At 31.5% G+C, this 21,793-nt stretch overlaps 1 protein-coding gene across 1 annotated transcript in view; it reads left to right on the forward strand.

The window, feature by feature from the left end:
- The first annotated feature begins 19,970 nt into the window (after positions 1 to 19,970).
- LOC113394875 (cytochrome P450 9e2-like) overlaps positions 19,971 to 21,793 on the forward strand; it is a 7,789-nt gene continuing 5,966 nt past the window's right edge. The window contains exons 1-2 of the mRNA XM_064215917.1: positions 19,971 to 20,092; positions 21,538 to 21,740. Coding sequence (XP_064071987.1) covers positions 21,538 to 21,740 — 203 coding nt within the window. The 5' untranslated portion in view covers positions 19,971 to 20,092. The remainder of the gene's footprint in view (positions 20,093 to 21,537; positions 21,741 to 21,793) is intronic.

The following is a 21,793-nucleotide window of genomic DNA, read 5'->3' on the forward strand; positions in this document are numbered from 1 at the left end:
TTTTACGTAAATCGAAATTTATGTTATTTTTTTTTAATTTAATCAAATCAAAATATTTTTCATTCAAGTAGACTCATAAAAATACTTTTGAATGGTTATAATGTAGTATTCAATTAAATGTAAACCTACAAGCGGAATGTAGATTCAATAAAAAAAACGGGCAAAAAAACTCAATAGTTACATTTTCCCTCTGTTTTACATAAGTACGATAATTAAATAAAATAAAATAATGTTTTTAATGTATCCTTAATTGAATAATAATTAAAAATGTTGTTTGACATAGAATTTAAATTTAGGTTAAGTTAAGAATATCTGTGGACTTTTATTACAGATAAAAATATATGACTTAATAAAAAGGTATTGACCCTGCGAAGTTGGAAACTAAGTACGTAATCCGACGTGCCTTAAATATAATAACATTAAATTTTCTAATTCAAAGGTTTATTTATTCAACTCTTAATTGTAAACCACATAACATACTTTTAATATTTTACATGTCTAATAATTCTTTACACATCACACTAAACATTCCAACGGTATCTGAAATCACAAGAATATAATTCTAACAGCTTCTTAAGCATTATAGAAAATTAGCCTTTAAATACGTAATGCATACTCTTATTTCTCATCCCTCAATCACGGCAAGAATAAGCACAGACATAAGAAATCAGTTTAACGGAGATCTTTTACGAGGGCATAAAAACGAAACGCGTACGAAACTGGTAATGCCAAACGTAACATCTAAGCGCTTAAATCTAGAACGTCTAAGGCCTTTTTATGCTTTCAACGTAAATAAAATATTTTACGTTAATCTGTTTTAATGATAAATATAACAAGATTCTAATTAAAAGGAACAAAAATTTAGATCAATTGTAGTCGTTAGATTTTTTTTTTTCTTAAAGGCTTATGGTAGCCTTAATCTTAATACATATAGTACGTACTACTTGTAATAAACCAAAATTAAAATATACATTTGATTCATATATACATTCCAATCATAGCAAGATAAATTTGTATATGTTATGACAAAAACTAAAACTATATTTTAACTTGTTTGATATTTTTAATGATATAGGTAGGCGGACGAGCAAATGGAAAACCTGATGGTATGTGGTCACCATCTACCATAGACAATGGCGCTGTAAGAAATATTAATATTTCCTTATCACTCAATATCAATGCACCACCAACCTTGGGAACTAAGATGTTATGTCACTTGTAACTGCAGTTACACTGGCTCACTCGACCTTCAAACCGGAACGCAACAATACTGAGCACTGCTGTTTGGCGGTAGAATATTTGATGAGCGGGTGTTATCTACTCAGACGGTTTTGTACAAAGCCCTACAATATCAAAACAATATCTGTAGGGATAACAAGGGTAGAATAAGAGTCACACAAAACCTTTAATGAATTATATACCTAAACCTCATAAATAACTGCAACAATCAGTGAAAGCCATATGAAAATCTATTCGTTTATTATTGACTTCATCGTATTCAGACCGACAGACGTGGCTGGAATGACTTAGCTTTATAAGATAGTATTTTATTGTATATAAAATATGAAAAGTAGTAAGTCTCAATCCGAAGTGTATCCTAATTTGCGAAACGAATCAGATATAATTCGTTGAATACTTGTTATTCCTGCGGCACGTATCATTTCCGACCAGTAACAACCCCTTCAGTCATTTTTTCTGTAAAATTTTGATGTTTTTCATATTTCCATGCAGATATGTCATTTACGAATATAATTATGCAGCAATAATTTTAAATTTTATCGACAAATGACAAGTGACATAAAATAAAACTTCTATCAAATATCGATGCATTATTATATTTTATTTTATGATTTTGGCTTTCTTCTCCGTATCCCGGCTTCTCATGGTTCGCTTCAACCCATGCTACCAGTGTTAAAGCTATAAAAATAAGGGTTTTCGTCTCCGAAAATTGATGATTCAAAGTTACCCAAAATTCGTGATAACTTTGAACCCCGATTTGAGATTAAATTTTCGGAAGTTAATCATCCTTTTTATGATTTTTTTCTATTGTCTGTGATAAACAAGCTAATGAGAACACTAATTAAACCATAAAATTACAGCAATTTTGTACACATACAACTCTTACTGATAATATAAAATACATTACAAAAAGTATTCAATGTTACCCGAATTAACTGTACTGCATTAGCTTCCTTCTTCGTTGCCGATTAACGTTTGCTAATAAAGCAAACCAATCCACCAAATTGTAAAAGCCTTCAATACTGTTTTAATAAAACGTACTGTACACAAATCCGACAGCGCGAACATTCGAAACGCGAATGCTTTCATTAGTATTTTTATTGTCTCTTTGCAAAGAGAAAGCGCTGGTAACGATTTCATTTCTATTGTTAACTAGGTCTATAATTATTTTAATTAATCTGTTTATACCAAATCAATGACGTATATTTTTTTGTTATTTATAATTTTCATATAGTTCAATTGGTTTGTTAGTCAAATCAAAACTATATATTTGTATCAATATTTAATTTAAAAAAAAAAACAATTTAATTGACTATTTGTGAATTTGACTTTATAATTTATATATTATATATACATACATATTCCTGTTATTGTTCAACAAGTAAACGTATGTATTTTTTTAAAGAATCTTTATATTTATACTTATAATTAATAAACTAATTTGCTACTAATAAATAAAATAAACATCATATAATATTTTCATTTAATTTAAGTTTAATTTTATTAACAATATTTTATTATTAATATTCACGGAAAATCTCGATGAATACAAATTTCATATCTTTTTTGACCAACGTCTCACAGAAATGTTTTCCATCCTTTGGTGTATCTTATTATTATCTTAATTGCTATTTTTATTTCCAGGTATCAAAACAATTGAAATTACAGGATTACCTTTTCAACCTTTCCAACTTATATTTTCCAACCCAGTTAACCTTTTCTTTATTTCAAAGTGAAATATTCATTCATTCACTTTACAAACGACATTTGCATTATTTAGGTATCGTGAAGGTTTTTGCAAGTAAAGCTATTTATAGAAAAAAATATAAATGTTTAGCCTTTTGACGCAGAACCGACTGTAAGGATTATCAGAACTATGCAGCCTCGATCTAGTGCAGGGCTGTTCATATGCTAATCTTTGCAGTCTAATGCTGGATATTGATCGAATTCGGCTTTACTGTCACTGAAATGTTCTGATTTGACAATTTCGGCTAATTGTGTTCAATCTAAAAACTCAACTCTCAATGTCACTGCGCTAATTATTTTTCTATTGTTAATCATTTTAATTAGATTATTTCTGTAGTTTTATTGTATATCATTCCATATATAAAAATAATTAATTAGTCATTCTTTTGATATTGAGTTGATTGCTTCAAAATATTAATTGGATCATTAATAAAACTTAACTTCTATTAAAATATATATTTAAATAACTTGAATGAAAATTGCTGTTAATTTAGAGTATTGTGTCATAGCCTTAAAAGATTTTGATTTTTTTTTTGTGATATCTTGTGATTTTCTTATAGGATGCGAACGACAATAAATTTTAATTTTTTGTCGATTTTGGAAACATTGTAACAATGTGTGTGCAACTCTTGTTTGATTAAACTTTATTACTATTAACATTTAATATTATATGATTAGTATATTTTAAAATTTCAAGAAACTTTCAATTTCATCATTTTGTCGAAATCGGTTCTAAATTCAAATGAGCTCCCAAAAATTCAATGAAATTTAAAGTTCCTCAAATTAGTTGGTATATAAAGCCGACTCGTATTGGTTGAATTCAGTCTAGTGGAAAGTGATCTGAAAATCAGAAACGGCGGAATCGAATACGAGGATGGAACAGACGTGAAAATAAAAAGTAAAATTAAATCAGGAGTGGTATAATGTCGAAGGTACTTAAATGGTCTTGTCGGAGAGAAATAAGGGAACCTTTGTTAATTGATATACATTTCTAAAGACCATTAACTTATCTAACGTATTAAATTAATCGAAATAATCATTAATGCCATTTATTAATCGTTCGTCAAAAATCGAATATTTGAATACAACGCAAAATCTGATTAATACGAACTTAGTAAATTATATTTTTTTAAAGTAACAAAACTAATATTATAGATGCTTTGTCTGTCTGTGTAATACGATTTCACGGTTAAATCACTGAACTGAATTTTATGAAATTTGGTATGAAGAAAGCTTGAACCACCAGGAAGGACTTAGACTTATTTTTTTATATATAGCATTTAAGACCGCCTATCCTAACATGCGGGCGAAGGCGCAGGTGAGAAATAGTTGTATATATTTTTAATATAGAAATTAAGATTGTTCAAACGAAATAGGTGAAATTATCATTTGTATGCAGGTTCTAAACAAGCGAACGATGTCAAATATACCATTTTATGAAAGAATTTCCAAAATATAATAAACCAAAAATATTTCCAGAAAATATAAAAATGTATATAAAACAGCTGTGGCTATAAAGGCTTCATAAGACTCAGAACTTATTTCACGACGCTACGGGAACGGAGACGGTGTTCGTATTGCATTATACATACTGCAAATTTCATCTAACTCATAGATTAGATATATTGCCTAACGATGTTTTCTTTAAACGCCGATAGCGAAATTATAAACAAGTAATCAGGACTCACTAAAGCCACAGTCTATGGTTAATATTCGTACTGTAACCGCTGAGTCAAATCGATTCTAAATATAAAACCTTAATGTAAATTGACGAGTTCATCTCCATCGAAGATCCATGCTCCAATTACTTGATGAAGTCAGAATTCGATAGCCAACAGTCAAGTGCAACTTATATTTTCCAATATTTAATTGGTAGTACGAAATAAGGTTAGTGGCCAAATCGGCGATTCGAATATTTTGCAAGTTATTTCGTTTATTTATAGCCAGATAATATTAGATAAAAATATATAGTTCATTGTCAAAAGCGTTAATAGCTTGATGGACAATGTAGGAGTGTAGTGGTTAGCTGAAGGTCATAAATGTGAACAGAAACTTGTGATTTGTGCTAGCGATTAATTTCATATTTCACAGAAGATAACATGCCTTTCAAAAATGAAAACGATATGAACATATGAACTGATAAAAGTCGCTTACAAAATTCAGAAAAATCTCAGATAGTCCTGTATCGTATTTAGGATAATGCATTCATTTAAAACGTTGATAATAATTGTCCATGGTATGATTTTGACGTATGACGTATCCTCCTCTCGTTTGTATCGTTAATGTAACGAACGAAACCTCAAACTAAAGTGTTTAAAGTTATCCTTCTCCTATCCTATAAATAATATCCATCGGATCATGTTATTTAAGGAGGTAAAGATCAAGGAGGCGCTCCTAAAAAGAAATATTTTCGACAGTAAGATCCCAGATTTCGTCAATATCAAATATATATGTATGTTAAAATACAAGCAAACTTATTAATAATTAATCTGACAACTTATGCAAAAAAATGTTGAGACCAAACGGCATTTACAAGTATTTACATTTTCAGTTTCATATTTCATAATACAGAGTTTAAAGTAATTAAAATTATTGGATATTAGAACAAACCCGGCGTTGGAAGTTGTAAAGTTGAACGTTATTTAATAAATTCGACCTGTCATACAACTTTCTGAAAGTAAAGAAATGCCAGTCAACATTTTAATTAATAATGTTTTTGCGATTTCCAAATAACATTCGATATTAATTTTTGAGTCACTATTTCCCTAGAGAAGAGTGGAGGCCTTTGCCTAGAATGTGAAACATCTGGCATGGAAGCAGGAGTACAAAGTCCTATTCTCCAATCACAATTATTATTTCTTTTTTCTTTAAAATTAGTTTTAGCTATTGCCGTTACATACACGCGTAATTTCTTATATTACAGGAGAGGAGACATAAGAAATCAGTGAGACGTTTATAAAATCTGTTTCAGTATTGTTGCGATCAAATTTGTAGGCAGCTTGGGCTTGTCTAATTACAAGCACAAGGAATATAACAACTTCGATCTCATTTAATTCCGGATATTTTAACATATTTATAAAAATGCCGAATACGGCTTGTACCAAATTTAAAATCAAATTAATTGAAAACTCGTATATTCATTTTTAATGGTTTTTTTTATAGCATACGTGGCAAACTAGCAGGAGTCTCATCTGATGGAAAGTGAGCACCACAGCGTCAACTGGGGGCTTACTGGTACGTTGCTGGCCTTATAAATCATCATATATCCATATATCAAATGATCAGACATAAATATCTACTAGAAAAGGACAAAAATAATTTGTCACAGATACCAAGCTTTTTGTTGTATTAAAACAATGTGTTTCAAGTTTTAACAAAATTATCTTCAAATTATTTACAAAACATTAGGATATAATATAAAAGAGAGCGTGTAATTGCTTCGACGAATTATTACGCCTAATTAGCGCTGGCGGAGAATCGAGGACGGCGATTTAAGGATGGAACATGCCAGAAATAATTGGAATATATTCTTTATAAATACAACCGTTTTATCTAAGTACTCTTTTAAATTCAAAACAAACATTGTGATTTATTAAAATCTCACATTTTAATTGAACATATTATTAAAATGACATATTTTTTACTTATCTCTCTCAGGAGAGATCCTGTGCATTTATTACATTTATTCCCATCTGATGGTGGGGTCTGCCTTCCTAGTCTTTTGCTTCCGTTTCGCTCTATTTGACGTATCGTTTTCGGTAACATTGCAGGAACTAAGATCTTTTCTGACCACATCTGTCCATCTGGTTTTAGGTCGTCCTCTGGGTCTTGACCCTGTAACGTTAAGATTAGTCACTAAATTTCCTGTGTACTCTGGAGATCTTCTACTTATAATTAATAAATATTTGTCTACTTGTAAATTAATAACATTTGTCTTTTATTACAAATGTGTCATTTTTAAATAATATTATAATCATTTTAATATGTAAAAACAATGGTTCTTTATTTAATATAATTAGGTAAAATGGAACTAGGGATTTCATAATCATAATGTATAGAGCGACGGAACAATACAAACATTTGCCTTGAAATGAAAATAATAATCGGGAAAGCTTTACAAAAACTGTTACTATAACCACATTCCGTTCTTCTTTGTTAACATAAAGTTATTCATCAAATTTGATTAAATATTAAAACTCCGACGACTGTAAATCCTCTTACAAACATTATTTACGCTTTCAATACAATTTCGATTCGATAAATACTTAAGTCGACTTTTAGAAAAACATTCAAAACACCGCAGCCGAAAATCGGCTATTTGTAGACAAGCATTCTCCTCTCGTATCAATCTCCAATCGAAGAATAAAATCAAAGAACTTCTTGAAACGAAACCGATACTTAAGGTCTACAATTTAAAGTTAGGTCGGCGGTTAAGTTGGCAAAGATACCGCAGAAATTCCCAAGTTCAAAGTTCCAACGTTTGATGTAGAGGGAATTATTCAAAAACCACTAAGAGCTTCGGCGTTTAAAAGCGAATTGTTTGCAACTTTGGGACCGGGAATAACGAACGTTTGCGCCGCACCCGCTAATTGATTGTGGAGACCTGCGGGCTTGTTTATAGAAACGAATATTCAAGTTTTATTTCAAGAGGCAAGATAAGCTCAATACTTATAATGTTTTTACATAGACAAAACTCATCTCAATAGCATATGTTATAAAAAGTCGTAAATGGAATAAAAATAGTCAAAGCCATACAATTTAAATCTCATGTAAGATTTATACTCGTTTTGTGAGTTCAAAGTGACCATTACTTTCATAATCCGACGGAATGCAATTCCGACAAGACTGGAAAGAGTTCAGATACTGGAACAACTGCTTTACGTGCTGTCCGAAACACTGGAGTCACCTGAACTTCACAAACACTTCCGTCAGAAAAACCCAATAAGTAGACCACAGATCGCATTTTGCTTTTAAGTTATTGTAAGGATTATCTAGTATATATTAATTCATTGATATTTTATAACTACGCTGATTGTTCCATCAATAACAGATCCAATATAATTGTATTAATTATTTAGTGAAATTGATCATCAATCATATAAGTGACGGTAATGAGTTGAAGTTTACTAATTGCTGAGCTCGTTTAAATATTCAGGAGTTTCATTCGATATTATAATTTTTGTAATTTCTCCTCAAACTAGTTCACTTATTCATTGAAAATTAATCGTATTTCACGTACAATTAACGAGAATTCGTGATTATTTAAACTCTTTTCTAGATAAAATACATCAAGCTTTATAGAGTAATAATTATTAAAATAGTTATTATTATTATAAGCATTTATTTAACTAGCAATGTTTGTTTCGTTCAAATCTAGCAAACTGATGTTGATGTTAGTCCAGTTCCGACGACAATGCATCTTTTTATACCGTAGGTATGCGGACGTATGGGCTACCTGATATTTAGTGGTCACCACTGCCATACACATTTGCATCGTAAGCATTTTAACTATTCCTTACCAACCTTGGGAACTGTAGTTACTTTGGTTCACTCACCATTCAAACCGGATCAGAACAATACTATATATTGCTATTTGGTGATAGAATATATAATGAGTGGGAGGTACTTATCCAGGTACCATGGTAGGGCTTGCACAAAAGCCTACCATGATTTGAATCCATACCCACGGATTCAAATCCAATTGAAAACATCATGATAAAACATGCACGAATCGAATTAAAATCTACCACATCTATATACTCTCAATACGAGATTTGGTTTTTAAACAGCATTGTGACAAATGCTTTCACTCTCAAAATACAATAAAGCTATAAGGGTAAATTATATAGTACGTTACATATGTAACGTTGTTAGGTTTCTAACGCAATAAAGTCGTTTAAGTCAAATGATAGTCCGTTTAAAATTTTGTTCAATCTGGCTATTTTCGTAGTGCCAAAGCTAAAAAAATATTTTCAATCTGTGTCTATTGATTTGAATTTATTTCATAACTTTTGTTTTATTTGGAGGTAGGGCTTTGTGCAAGCTCGTCTGGGTAGGAACCACTCACTTATCAGATGTTCTACCGCAGCAGCAGTACTCAGTATTGTTGTGTTCTGGTTTAAAGGGTGAGTAAGCGAGTGTAACTACAGGTAAAAGGAACCATAACATCTTAGTTCCAAAGATTGGTGGCGCATTGGCGATGTAAGGAATGGTTAACCATTCCTTTAAAAATATTTCTTAAAATATCATTGTCTATGGGTGACGAGCTCATAAGGTGAGGCCCATTTGCTCGTCCGCCAACATATATCATAAAATAAAGAAATAAAAATAATAATAATAAATCATAAAATTATGCTCAATTTAAACCATACGCCGTTCTATTACAATTTCAATATATGTAAGTATGTATAGATTACTTCATTTCGTAAGATATCTTCTCGGGTGAATCCATTGTATCAACCTGATGTTAATGAACAATGAAGACAAACTCGCAATCAGCAATGCTTAGCATATTTAACTAATCAATACTGTCACTTCGAAACGGCTGTAGGGATTAAATATATCCGTGTTTCTTAGTCGACTAAAGCTTAATAAATTAATGCTCAGTTTTTACCCTTTTATTGAGTCACTTATAAAAATCGTCACGCTTTTCCTAGGAGAGTTGGTGGATACGTTCATTTGATTAAAGGAAACCTACATGCGTCGGATGAAAGTCAGTCAATTGCGTATTCACTCAGATTAGCGTTATGGAATATGCTCCAAATCTTCTGTGCATCTACACTCTCATAAAATCATCGATAAAATATTTATTGACAAGATTAATTGTTGTTTAATTGTTGATTAATTAATGTCGTTGGAAATTAATGATCCATGACATCTACCCATGTCCAAAACGAATTATATCGCTAATATAATACACTATTTCTATAGAATAAAAAGTGAGTACATTGGAGTACTCATGAATGAGTATGTTTGGTCTTTGGCTTTTAGGCAAGCCCGTAAGTACCACCCACTTAACACATACATATTATGTCTATGGGAGATGGCGATAACTTACCACTAGCTGACGCATTTGCCCGTTCCCTTACCTCTTTTCGACTTTCGACTCAAGTAAATTATTTTAAAACTTATATAAATAAACTTAGACCTTGTAATTTTACTCTTAATTTTATACCGAAAAGAACAAAGACAATCAGCAATAAAATTAATATCTTTTCTACTAGCTACAGCTGCATAGATACTCGTATTATGTCAATAATTTACAATTGTATAATCTCATATAAAATTAAAATTACATAATTTTACATATATTCTAACGCCAGACTTTATATACACATAAAATTTTATTGAATGAATATGCCCCTATTAAAAACACGATATATGCTCTTTAACTTTGCGAAATCAGAAACTTTGTACTATAACTGTGCTTCTCATTTTTATAAAATAAATGTCAATACAGGCTTAGCAATTATAAAAATATAAGTTATCATAATGAAATAGTTAAAAATCTCATACATTCAGTGCAAAATCGTTGCATCAACATTTTCTTCACAAAGATCAATTGTTAATGCCATACCATCCTCTTGAAAATTTGCAAATACTTTAGAACACTTGTCCTGCAGTAGATGTAGTTTAGCTTTGTTTATATATTTATATTGTTAAGACATTCGAGGTTGCCTGTAAGTTCGTTATAACTGTACCCGTATAACGGTTTTAGGACACAACGTCCAATCTTAAGTGAGACCAACCAGGGACATATTATACTGCACAAGTTAATATGCAAAAAGAGGTGCACTCTATTCTCTATTCTTACCGAGTCGTCGACACCTAGGCGTGCTACGATGAATGCACACGTCATTCCTCCCTCCCGTCGACGACGGTGTCCTATGCCGAGGTCCGGCCGCACAGGAGGCAGCCTTAGTACGCGCGTATTCGGAGCCCTTAAGTGGGTTCTCAACATCAAGTCTTGAGTAGTTTAGCTCGCCTATCCCGCCCGGTGACGCTGTAGAGGCCATTAGGACCAATAGCAATACACATTTAAAAAAAAAATTCTATTCTCTCACTTTCATAATCCAATGGGACAGCAAATCAGACACAACTGGAGTTTAGATACCGGACCAACCTTCACGTGCTTTCCGAGGCGCACACGCTTCCAACATCCATACTCCGGGCTGCTGCGAATAAAACCAATACTTTTTATGAGCCGTACCTGAGCCTGAACTTCGAAATCTGTGGCCATTTATCTAACCACTAAACCAACGAGGCAAATAATTATAGCATTAATAACAAAATATTTGCAACATTACCGTACAATACACCTTTAATAATAATATTTTTTTAACTTATTTAGATGTATATTTTCCGCAGATACGTACTTTATAAACTCAATATCATGCAGTCGAGAGGTGTACTAGTTACGACCCTTAATACTTCGAATCATTCTCCTTTATAAAAAGCGGATTGGAACATGATCCGTAATTATAAAACTTTTTGTGACTTTGGAATTTTGACAGGGTTCAATCATTATTATATATGGATGTTGGTCTCTTTGAGTTTAGAGACTTGGACGCTGTTTGACTGGTTTATGTTAAGTTGGTATTGCCTTCTTCTGTAAATGATATTTGTCCATCATAAATCCACCGTAGGTATCTTAACGCAACTTTTTTTGCCTTGTAATAAATTTACCAATATATTTTTAGGCGTCGTTTGCGACATCGTACAAACATTATTAATAATAATAATGAAAACTAATTGGAACTGTATCTGCTTTTGAAGTTTACCATAACAATGAATACCAACGTAAGTATAAAATAAAAATAAAAATTAATAAAACAAAACGATTAAAATGAGAAATTCTTATCGGTAAAATTATATAAACAGTAATTTTTACATCATGCTTTATATTATATTTGTAACAATTGTATTATGTTTGTTTCTTACTGTAAAAAAAAACTAACTTCGTCCATACGTTGGAAGAATACATTTAAAGTATCAGGGTAGTATTGTTAAGGCAAAGTTTCCATTTCAACCATATTTAAAATATATAGGATCATATCTACTAATATTATAAAGAGGTAAAATGAATTTGTTTGTATGTAGGGTAATCTTCGAGACTTATGACCCAATTCAAACTTTTTCACTGGTAGATCTATATTATTCTATATTATTTATTTATAAATTACACTTGTGCGAAGCCGAGGCGGATCGCTAGTTAAACACAAAGAAAGTAACAACCAAATATGTTTCATTAATTGCCTAAGATCTCCTCCCCTATTGAGAAAAATATTTGGAGTTTATGCCAACTCTTAAACGGGCTGAAGGAAACACATTGTGAAGATTTTAATCTTCTACCGATTTATATTGCTACGAATATTCTTATGTTTCACGCAACTTTGGATCACTTTGTTGTAGGAGTTTGTACGTGTGTATATGCTGGATAAATAACACCAAATACATACATATACTACCACCAAACAGCACTATTTATTATTATATTTATTATTAATAATTATTTATTATTGTTTAGTAACATAAATAGTTGGATTGAAGGATTTCAGCCCACATTATAACAGGTACAAAAGGACATACTCGTATTATCGTGTTAGTTATCATAATTGGTTGATAGATGACAAAAAATCGTGGAGCTAATACTTCTTGACTTCCAGATAGGATATATTATCCATACTTCCATACTAATATTATAAATGCGAAAGTAACTCTGTCTGTCTGTCTGTCTCGCTTTCACGCAAAAACTACAGGACCGATTTAAATAAAATTTGGTACACAGATAGTCTAGAGCCTGAAAAAGGACATAGGCTAAAGGGTTGAAAAGGGGGATGAAATATTGTAAGTTGTTGAAAGTATTGTCATGTTTAGAATTTTTAGAACTAGAAGCATAAAACTTATATTTTAGACTGTACATTTATAAACTAACTTAGTTATTTTTGGGATACTGATCAAAAATGAGTAGATACGTATTTAAGCGTTTCTAGATAAACTACCTCTGAGGGGGTGAAATAAGGGATGAAAGTTTTTATGGAAGTCCATCATTTTTTAAATTAAAAACAAAAAACTGTTTTTTGGGTATACTGATTAAAAATGAGTAGATACGTATTTAAGCGTTTCTGGATATTCTACCCTAAGGGCTAAAATACACACCAATGTGGTATACAAAGAGGTATTACATTAACGTAATATTTTAAGTTAATTTGTAAATATATTCATATTCTACGCGGGCAAAGCCGCGGTTAACAGCTACTATACATATATAATTGAATGTAATGTATATAATTAACTAAAAAACCTTTGTATTTTAAATGTTACAAAAGAGTAACTACTGAGTTACATGCCGGTTTTTCTCGGTAGAATCTAAATTCCGACCCGGTAGTAGCTTCACTTAATATAGTTTGTGAAATGACGATTCAAAAGTGTTTGTAAAAGCCTACTTGAATATAGTATATTTTTATTTTGATTTTGATTGGTGATCTAGGGAATGGTTAATATTTCTTTACGAGATAACCACTTACTATCAGGGGGTCCATAGTTAGCCTGTCTATCTATTAAATTAAAAATAATAAATAGACCGCGACTTCTTCGGTCTTCTTGTTATAAAATATGGAGTTACGAGACATAACCCTGTTATTAATCATCTGTATATACGTGAAAATTAATCGTTGAATTAATTTAAATACTCAAATCTCACAGGTTTCCCCTTAAAAGATAGGATTCTCAGCTGTCAAGGGCCGTGAATCGTGATCAATCTTAACGCGGAATATTTTTCGATTTCACTCAGGGGATCGACGAAAAATACACGATTCAAGAATTTTAATACTTCGTCGTTTCACGCTATCACGGTATTTTACTTTGTATTCGTTACTTTGAATTCACCGACAATTTACAGACATACATTAAATTATAATAATATTGTAAAAAACTTGACATTCTCAAAACAATAAATAAGAATTGTATTGTAGGCCATTAAATAATACACAAAGAACGTTCGAAAATATTGCAAGACTATCTGTGTTGAAATTTAAATAAATATTGTGTCCTCAAGACCGATAACTAATCTCAAGGGAGACTATTCGACTGCGCTGGACAAATTCATTGTGTACCAACAAGCGTGTGTGCAATAAATATAGAAACTTTGATATATATAAGTTTGACCTTCGTCCAGTTGCTGTTCCCGGAGCATATTAACAACTTATTACTTCAAGATAAGGACGAAGCTCTTTATTTTATTAGCAATTGTCTTAATCTTGTCCCACTCGATTCACAAACTTTTGCCGACAATCCTCTGAGTTGGGGCACAATCTCCCTTACTTGGGGCAGTTACGACCCGTCGGCCCTTAATGTGGATATTACCACGAATTTACGTGTTTTCTTTTACTTGTTTGCGGTGATTTAGATACTTGCCTACTAAGATTGTATTAAACATCATGTTTATTTTGTAAGAAACGAAATATATTTACGTCAAGGCGACTATTCTACGATTAACCTTAATTTGTTAAAGATCTATAATTCACTCAAGGAATTGCGCCTCTCCACGTAAAACTATATTATCGGCGTGCGTTAGTAGGAGTGACACTCGTACTTACTGGATGCTTTAGTGTGCGTAAGACGATTGATATTCAGAAAAAAATTATGAAATAATTAATAGATATGAGTATATTTAACTAAAATATATACACTACAATTAATTATTAACAATAACCCACTCGAATTACTTGGTTTGTTGGTATAGTCAATCGAATTGTAACTAAATATGTCATATAATTAGAATAGTTCAAAGATGGCGACTAAACTATTGGAATTTAATAATTTATAAATATATAATAAAATATTAATTGAAATATTGTGATATTATATACAAATCTATACGTATGTATGTACCTGAACTCCATCTAAGCGTTTGGAAATATTTTAATTAATTTTTTGTGTGTATTTTTAGTGTAGATGGACGTGGTATGTGGTGCTGCGATCGGGGAGAAAATTAATTTTCATTTCACCTAGATCGGTCAGGCAATAAATCTATTATTATAACGTGATAATATTATCTGTCTTATATTTGAATATATTCAAATGCTACTTATTGCTAAGCTACTCTAAGTACGGGTTAAAATAATCTAGTACGAACTATCAATAGACGTCGGTTGTTTCATTCTATCTTTGGTCAATCAATCTCATAGTACTGTAACTCTTGCGTTAGTAAGCTGAGATGAGCAGTTGATTAATGAAAAAAATAATACATAAAGATTTTTGGATTCGATAATTAAATTGCCGTACTGTAATAGTGTAATAAGTATGCTTTCTGCAAGTTTGGACGTGAAATTTAATATCCTCCAGGTTGTTACTCAAAATCACTGAATAATAAAACTTTAAACGAATGCTATGTTGTTTTAAATGATATAACGGTTGTGTGGTTCTCTAAATATAAACACAATCCTTTCTTCTCTCTCTTTAATCTGCATATTATAAATAATCGCCGTGATAATATTGACTGAGATGTTTTTGCCAACTCTTTGTAAAGCGACGAGTATGTATATCAAGACATTTTGATACCTCGCGAATAGCTTGATTTATAACACTCGACTTATACTTAATTCAACATTCTTATCATAAGCAAAGCAGAAAATAAACATTTTAATATGATACATGTGTAGGGCGTACTGTGGGCTGTAATTTAGGGGATTTGCGAATAACCGTGGTGACAGTGTATTAATCACGCTGCGACGTGTCTCCGACAGACTGACGCGCGTCATTGATAGCGACGGCGACGCGAGTTTGGTACTGTAAGTTATGAGAGACGACAATGCTAAGGTTCACCGATTTCGGGTTGATTTTTGAACTATATGCTGTACTCGATTTCATAGATATGGGCAAATATCAGGTTTCAGGTTAAATGGCTTTTAGAAATACTTTGAATGTCTACACAAATTTGTGGGGCATTTAATAATTGTTTGTAATACAGTAAGACCAGAATTTTTTTAACTTTGCCGTTTCATAGATTGTAAAAAATACATTGGTAAAGAAGGCATATTATTCGATAAAGATTATATTGATGATAAAAAAGCGTGGAGTTGATGCTTGTTGACTTCCTGGCAGGAGACATAACATACATATATAATTGTATTTAACTAACATGTTTGGATTTTTAGATGTTGAAAAAGAGTAGCTACTGAGTTTCTTGCCGGTTCTTCTCAGTAGAATCTACATTCCGAACCGGTGATAGATATACTTTAAATAGTTTGTTAAATGAAGATTCAAAAGTGCTTGTAAAAGCCTACTTGAATAAATTATATTTTGATTTTGTTTTTTTTTTTACTATTGGCATATAGGATGTGTGTCAAAAAATTGTTTAACATACATACATACATATTACATTAGCAGCCTGTAAATTTCCCACTGCTGGGCTAAGGCCTCCTCTCCCTTTGAGGAGAACGTTTGAATCATATTTCACCACGCTGCCCCAATGCGGATTGGTGGAATACACATGTGGCAGAATTTCGTTGAAATTAGACACATGCAGGTTTCCTCACGATGTTTTCCTTCACCGCCGAGCACGAGATGAATTATAAACACAAATTGAGCACATGAAATTCAGCGGTGCCTGCCTGGGTTTGAAGCCGAAATCATCGGTTAAGATGCACGCGTTCTAACCACCGGACCATCTCGGCTCAGTTGTTAGAACGCGTGTTTGTTTAAGTTTATACCCAATAACTCCATATCAAAATATAACAGGCTCATAAAAACACTTTTAAATCGTCATGTCACAGTGTTCAATTAAATGTACAACTTCCATAGGTATAAAGTAGTAAAGTAAAGTAACTCTTATCCACTATATGAATTACAGACTATGTTAATAAAGTATAATTAAATTTACATATATTTATTTCATTTAGTTTTTTTGACATAAGCTAATTTTTTTCTTTTAATAGGCCAAGTTTAAAAGAACTGTGGAATGTTATTCAAGAAACAAATACAGTGGCCCAAGAAGGACGTATTGACTTTGCGAAATCGGAAACTAGTTTAACTTTCCTCCTCGTGTATACAATTATTGTCACTGTTTCGATCAAAAATATATTATACATAATATTGTTGTAAGCAGGAATTTGTAGTGAAGGAACTGTAAGCATACCCACTTTATACAAGCATCCTGTAGGAAGTCTCCAAAATTATAAATAGACCGGATACCTCTTATTTGTAAGATGAAAACAGATTCACTGATACTGTATATCCACACAATATATATAATTCATGTTTCGCGTTCACAGCAAGCTACATATACAGATGGTGTAATGACTTAACTTTATACTCATTTCCCGTAGTCGGTTAATTTTAATTGTTGGATCAAAATAACTAAATTAACCTCAATTTATTTATTCGTCAAATTTAGGGCTACAATTCTCTCAATGCTAAGAAAAACTGGATGTCAGTTGTAGTCATTTCAAGATCATTCTTCGATCTTTGTCATCCTCCTCGAAAAGGCATTATATTACGTGTAGTTTGCGCTCGTTGGAATGTCCTTTAACTTTAAAGATAGTTTTCAGTCTTCGTAACTATATACACTTCGGACAACTCATCAAAATTCCAAGTTCCTAGATGTACGAAAATCCACAACAGCGCGATTTCTAAGACATTTTCTGCCTCGCACAACCACTCTTTGGAACCAGTTTTTGCGGGCGGTTTTTCCGAACCGCTACGACTTGGGAACCTTCAAAAAAAACAACCTACACGTTTTTGAAAAGCCGGCAACGCATCTGCAAGTTCCCCTGTGTTGCAGATGTCCATGGGCGGTGGTATTTACTATCCGTTAGATGAGCCTCCTACCCGTTTGTCAACTAAAGCATAATCAATATATAATTTAATTAAAAAAACAACATTTATATACAGCTATATATATTAGCTGACCGTCTTAGCTTCACACAGGAATGCGGTACATTTATTGATACGGAAGATAATGGAGCTTTAAAGAGGAACTGTCCCGCTCAATGGTCACGTTATGTATACACAAAAGCAAAGATCAATAAATACCTTTAGACGTACCTTTCACCTCCCACAACAATATCCGATTCAATGAAAGCTTTTGTAAAACTTGCTTTAACACATTTATCTAAAAGCACATTATTGACTACGATAAACTTGTTTAAATCTATGTTGTTATACTAGAATAATTGCACAAAATTGCATAAAAATATTAGTATCGACAAAGTAAGAGAATTAAAATTAATTAAATACATTTCTATAAATTACATCCCATATGAAACTAGGTGGTGGTAGGCTTTGTACAAGCCCGTCTGGGTAGGTACCACTCACTCATCAGATATTCTACCGCCAAACAGCAGTACTCAGTATTGTTGTGTTCCGGTTTGAAGGGTGAGTGAGCCAGTGTAACTACAGGCAGACGTAACATCTTAGTTCCCAAGGTTGGTGGCGCATTGGTGATGTAAGGAATGGTTAATATTTCTTACAACGCCATTGTCTATGGGCGGTGGTGACCACTTACCATCAGGTGGCCCATTTGCTCGTCCCCCTAAACATATCATAAAATATATATATTTATTATACAGTATATACTGTCAATACAAATAACCTTTAATTTTTATTATCAGGTTAAAAGTCGAAGTTTTCTAGGTGAATTCGACTCTCTTTGTAAATCTTTTTGATATCTAACCATCTTTCCTCTCACTTCCCTGCAATGTTTGGGAGTAATTTCGTGAAAAAGGGATGGAAGTGTATAAAAGAAAGCCAGAAAACCGCGAGCTATTTGATTTGATTTGAATACTTATTTCCAAGGTGAGATTTGAAATGTTACATATCATATTATGTGACTGTGAGTCTTTTTTCAGAGAAAACCTGCCACAAAACATTAACTACGTGTTCATATTTGAACTAGATTTTTTTTTTAAATAAGATTAATTGTTTTTTTTTCACCTTTTAGTAATAAAGGTGTCTTATAGTTAATATCGACTTCGATTCACAATAAAATAAGAGACATACACACGCGTTAACGCACAAACATACAAGCGCAAACTCTTAATTTTTTGGAACTCATGGTAATGAAATGATTAATTTAAAGTGAAGAAGAAGGAGATGATATGTACCGGCCCTTCTAACCACGCTTCGGAAATGAGATATCGCTACTTGGCTGAACAACTGAGAACTGACCCAGTACCCTAATTATTCACCTTTAATGACGTATTTTTTATTAACATTGGACAACCATCACAGAACTTATAATCTATGTATTACAATCAATTTACAAACGGTTATGATATCAAGTAATGTGTAGAGAACAATTAAAAAATCTTTTAGTTTTTTCTGGCCTTATTGCAGTCTAAGTAGGTAATTATTTTATTTTTAAAATAGAGTTTTCAAAAGGTAATATTACATCAAATGCCTGACAATTTTTATATAGCAATTATTTTTTTACAATATACTTTCTAAAGTAACAACAGGCGCTCAGAAAAAATCTATCACTTTATATTGTACTGGATATAAATTTAAACAAATACATGAATATATATTTTTTATAGATTTTTCCCCCGAAATATTATGCAAGCGTTCATTAAAAAATTTATTTCTATATTCAAATATGCAAATCTTTCTTCATACCAAAATATATTTTAAGTAGCGGCTATTTAATGTCAAAATCAAAAATGTTGAATTAAATTATCAATTAAATTTTTATATTATATAATAAAAAATGCTGTTTTCGACGTTTCAAGTTTTTGATAGTTAATCGGTGCTAGAATGGAGACACGCTGTGTTAATTTTTAGTAGATATCGACATAAGGAATATTCAAATAATTATATTAAAATACATTATGCATTGTAAAATATCATTTTGACTATTAGCTATTAAATATAAATAACACTAATAAAACAGCGCTTCGTAAGGAATTATTTCTTTTGGTCGGCGTTATGATATTTCTACCTAGCAATACAGTGACAATGTACTATTATGATATCAGTTAGATCAATCACTTAATTCAGTCGACACGTTTCATTGTGATATTAATTTAACAAGGGATAATTAATGATTATCTAAAATTGTGACGTCACATATCGAAGGTCATATATAAACAAGTGTAAAACAAAATACAAGGTGAGTGATTTTTAATACTGAAAATCTCGATCGCTAAATCCTTGACTATACTTTACAAATGCTCCATGGATTACAGATTTAAAATCCTCTCCACAGTTTTTAAAGTTAGCCAAGTTTATTAAAAATATATATATACGAAATCAAAGGTATGCTTATAATATTTCTATATTATTTATAATTAAAACATTACCAAATAACGTCAATTGTTTCAATAAATAGTTTGGATACACTTATCATAAAACTTACTATTTAACTTAATTTTAAAGTCTAGTAGATTCGATAAATTTCAGACAGTCAGACAGTAGAATAAAAAGAGAGAAAGATCATATAAAACGTAAGCATAATAAATATTTTATTTTTTACGTGAGCAAAACTTTAAATTTTAAAAATAAAAATCAAATCTACACAAATAAATAACACTGCCTATCTGAGAATTCAAAGTTACTGTCTTTATATTTTCAAAGAGCGGTACTCTATGAAAATAAGCAAAAACAAAATTATTTTTATGTTCGCCTGTATGTTTGCCTATTTGTCTGGGGTAATCTTCAAATCGGGTGAAAGTTACAAATTTGAAAATTTAAATTATTACAGTGAGTATTCCAAGTAACCGATTAGTCTTAATTTTATCAAAATCGGATGAGTTTAATAGAACAGAGTGAACAATTAAGCAATGCTGCTTCTTCTTCTTTCGTATGTCCAATCAATAAAGATGGAAAGAGAAGGAAATGTGTATAAATAAACACCAGCTAAATAGCTTTCATAAGTTAGGTCGTTAAAGTTTACATACGTGTTACTTCAATGTTAATATTCAAGTATAGTAGAGTATACAAGTTTTATAGGTACAGGATGTGTCATAATCACGATTTTTTTTATTCGCAAATTTTATCCAATTGTTCTATCTGTTTGTAACCATATTAATGGTCTCTGCGAGGTCATTACCAATTTAGTCGTTTATAGTTCGCGATATAGACTTTATTGTTCGCGATAAATGTAGTTGGCTATACAAACTGATTTTAGGACTAAAGTTATCTTTCATATTTATCCATTAGATATTTAGTTACAGAAATGTCCATTAAAATAAATTCAAATTATTTGCGAGTGTTATAAAAAATGTACTGGCTTTTAATGTATTTATAGATATATAGTATTGATTGAATTTTGATTTGGAGAAAAATATGATGATGATACTAATACTGCGTGTTTATCAAATAGCAAATAAGTTACTGATAAATTGCCATTGGATAGCGTGGTGGAATGAACTCCAAAACCTTCTTCTTAACAGGAAAAGAGGCCTTACTTGCCTTCACTAAAATTTACCTTCGCGTTGTTAGAAAGTTATTATTAGATATTTTTGATATCTCCCGGAAATTTAGCTTTACATCCCTATCAAGGCGCGCTGGGCAGAATAGTTACATATACATTGCATAAATGTATTTTACTTACAGATGGTAATTTTGATGATATGGATTGGCGTGCTTTTAGCAGCCCTTGCTTTGTACTTCCGCCAGATATACTCCAAGTTTAGTAAGCATGGAGTGAAACATATGAGAATTGTGCCAATGTTTGGAAATATGTTCAGGGTTCTTTTCCGTAGAGAAACTTTGGCTGACGATTTGGACAGACTCTACTATACTTTCACAAAAGAAAGGTCTGTATTTAAGATTATCTACTGTCATAATAATTATTCTATTTTTATTCGTA

Source organism: Vanessa tameamea, chromosome 9 (genome assembly GCF_037043105.1).
Source record: "Vanessa tameamea isolate UH-Manoa-2023 chromosome 9, ilVanTame1 primary haplotype, whole genome shotgun sequence".
Lineage (NCBI taxonomy): Eukaryota > Metazoa > Arthropoda > Insecta > Lepidoptera > Nymphalidae > Vanessa > Vanessa tameamea.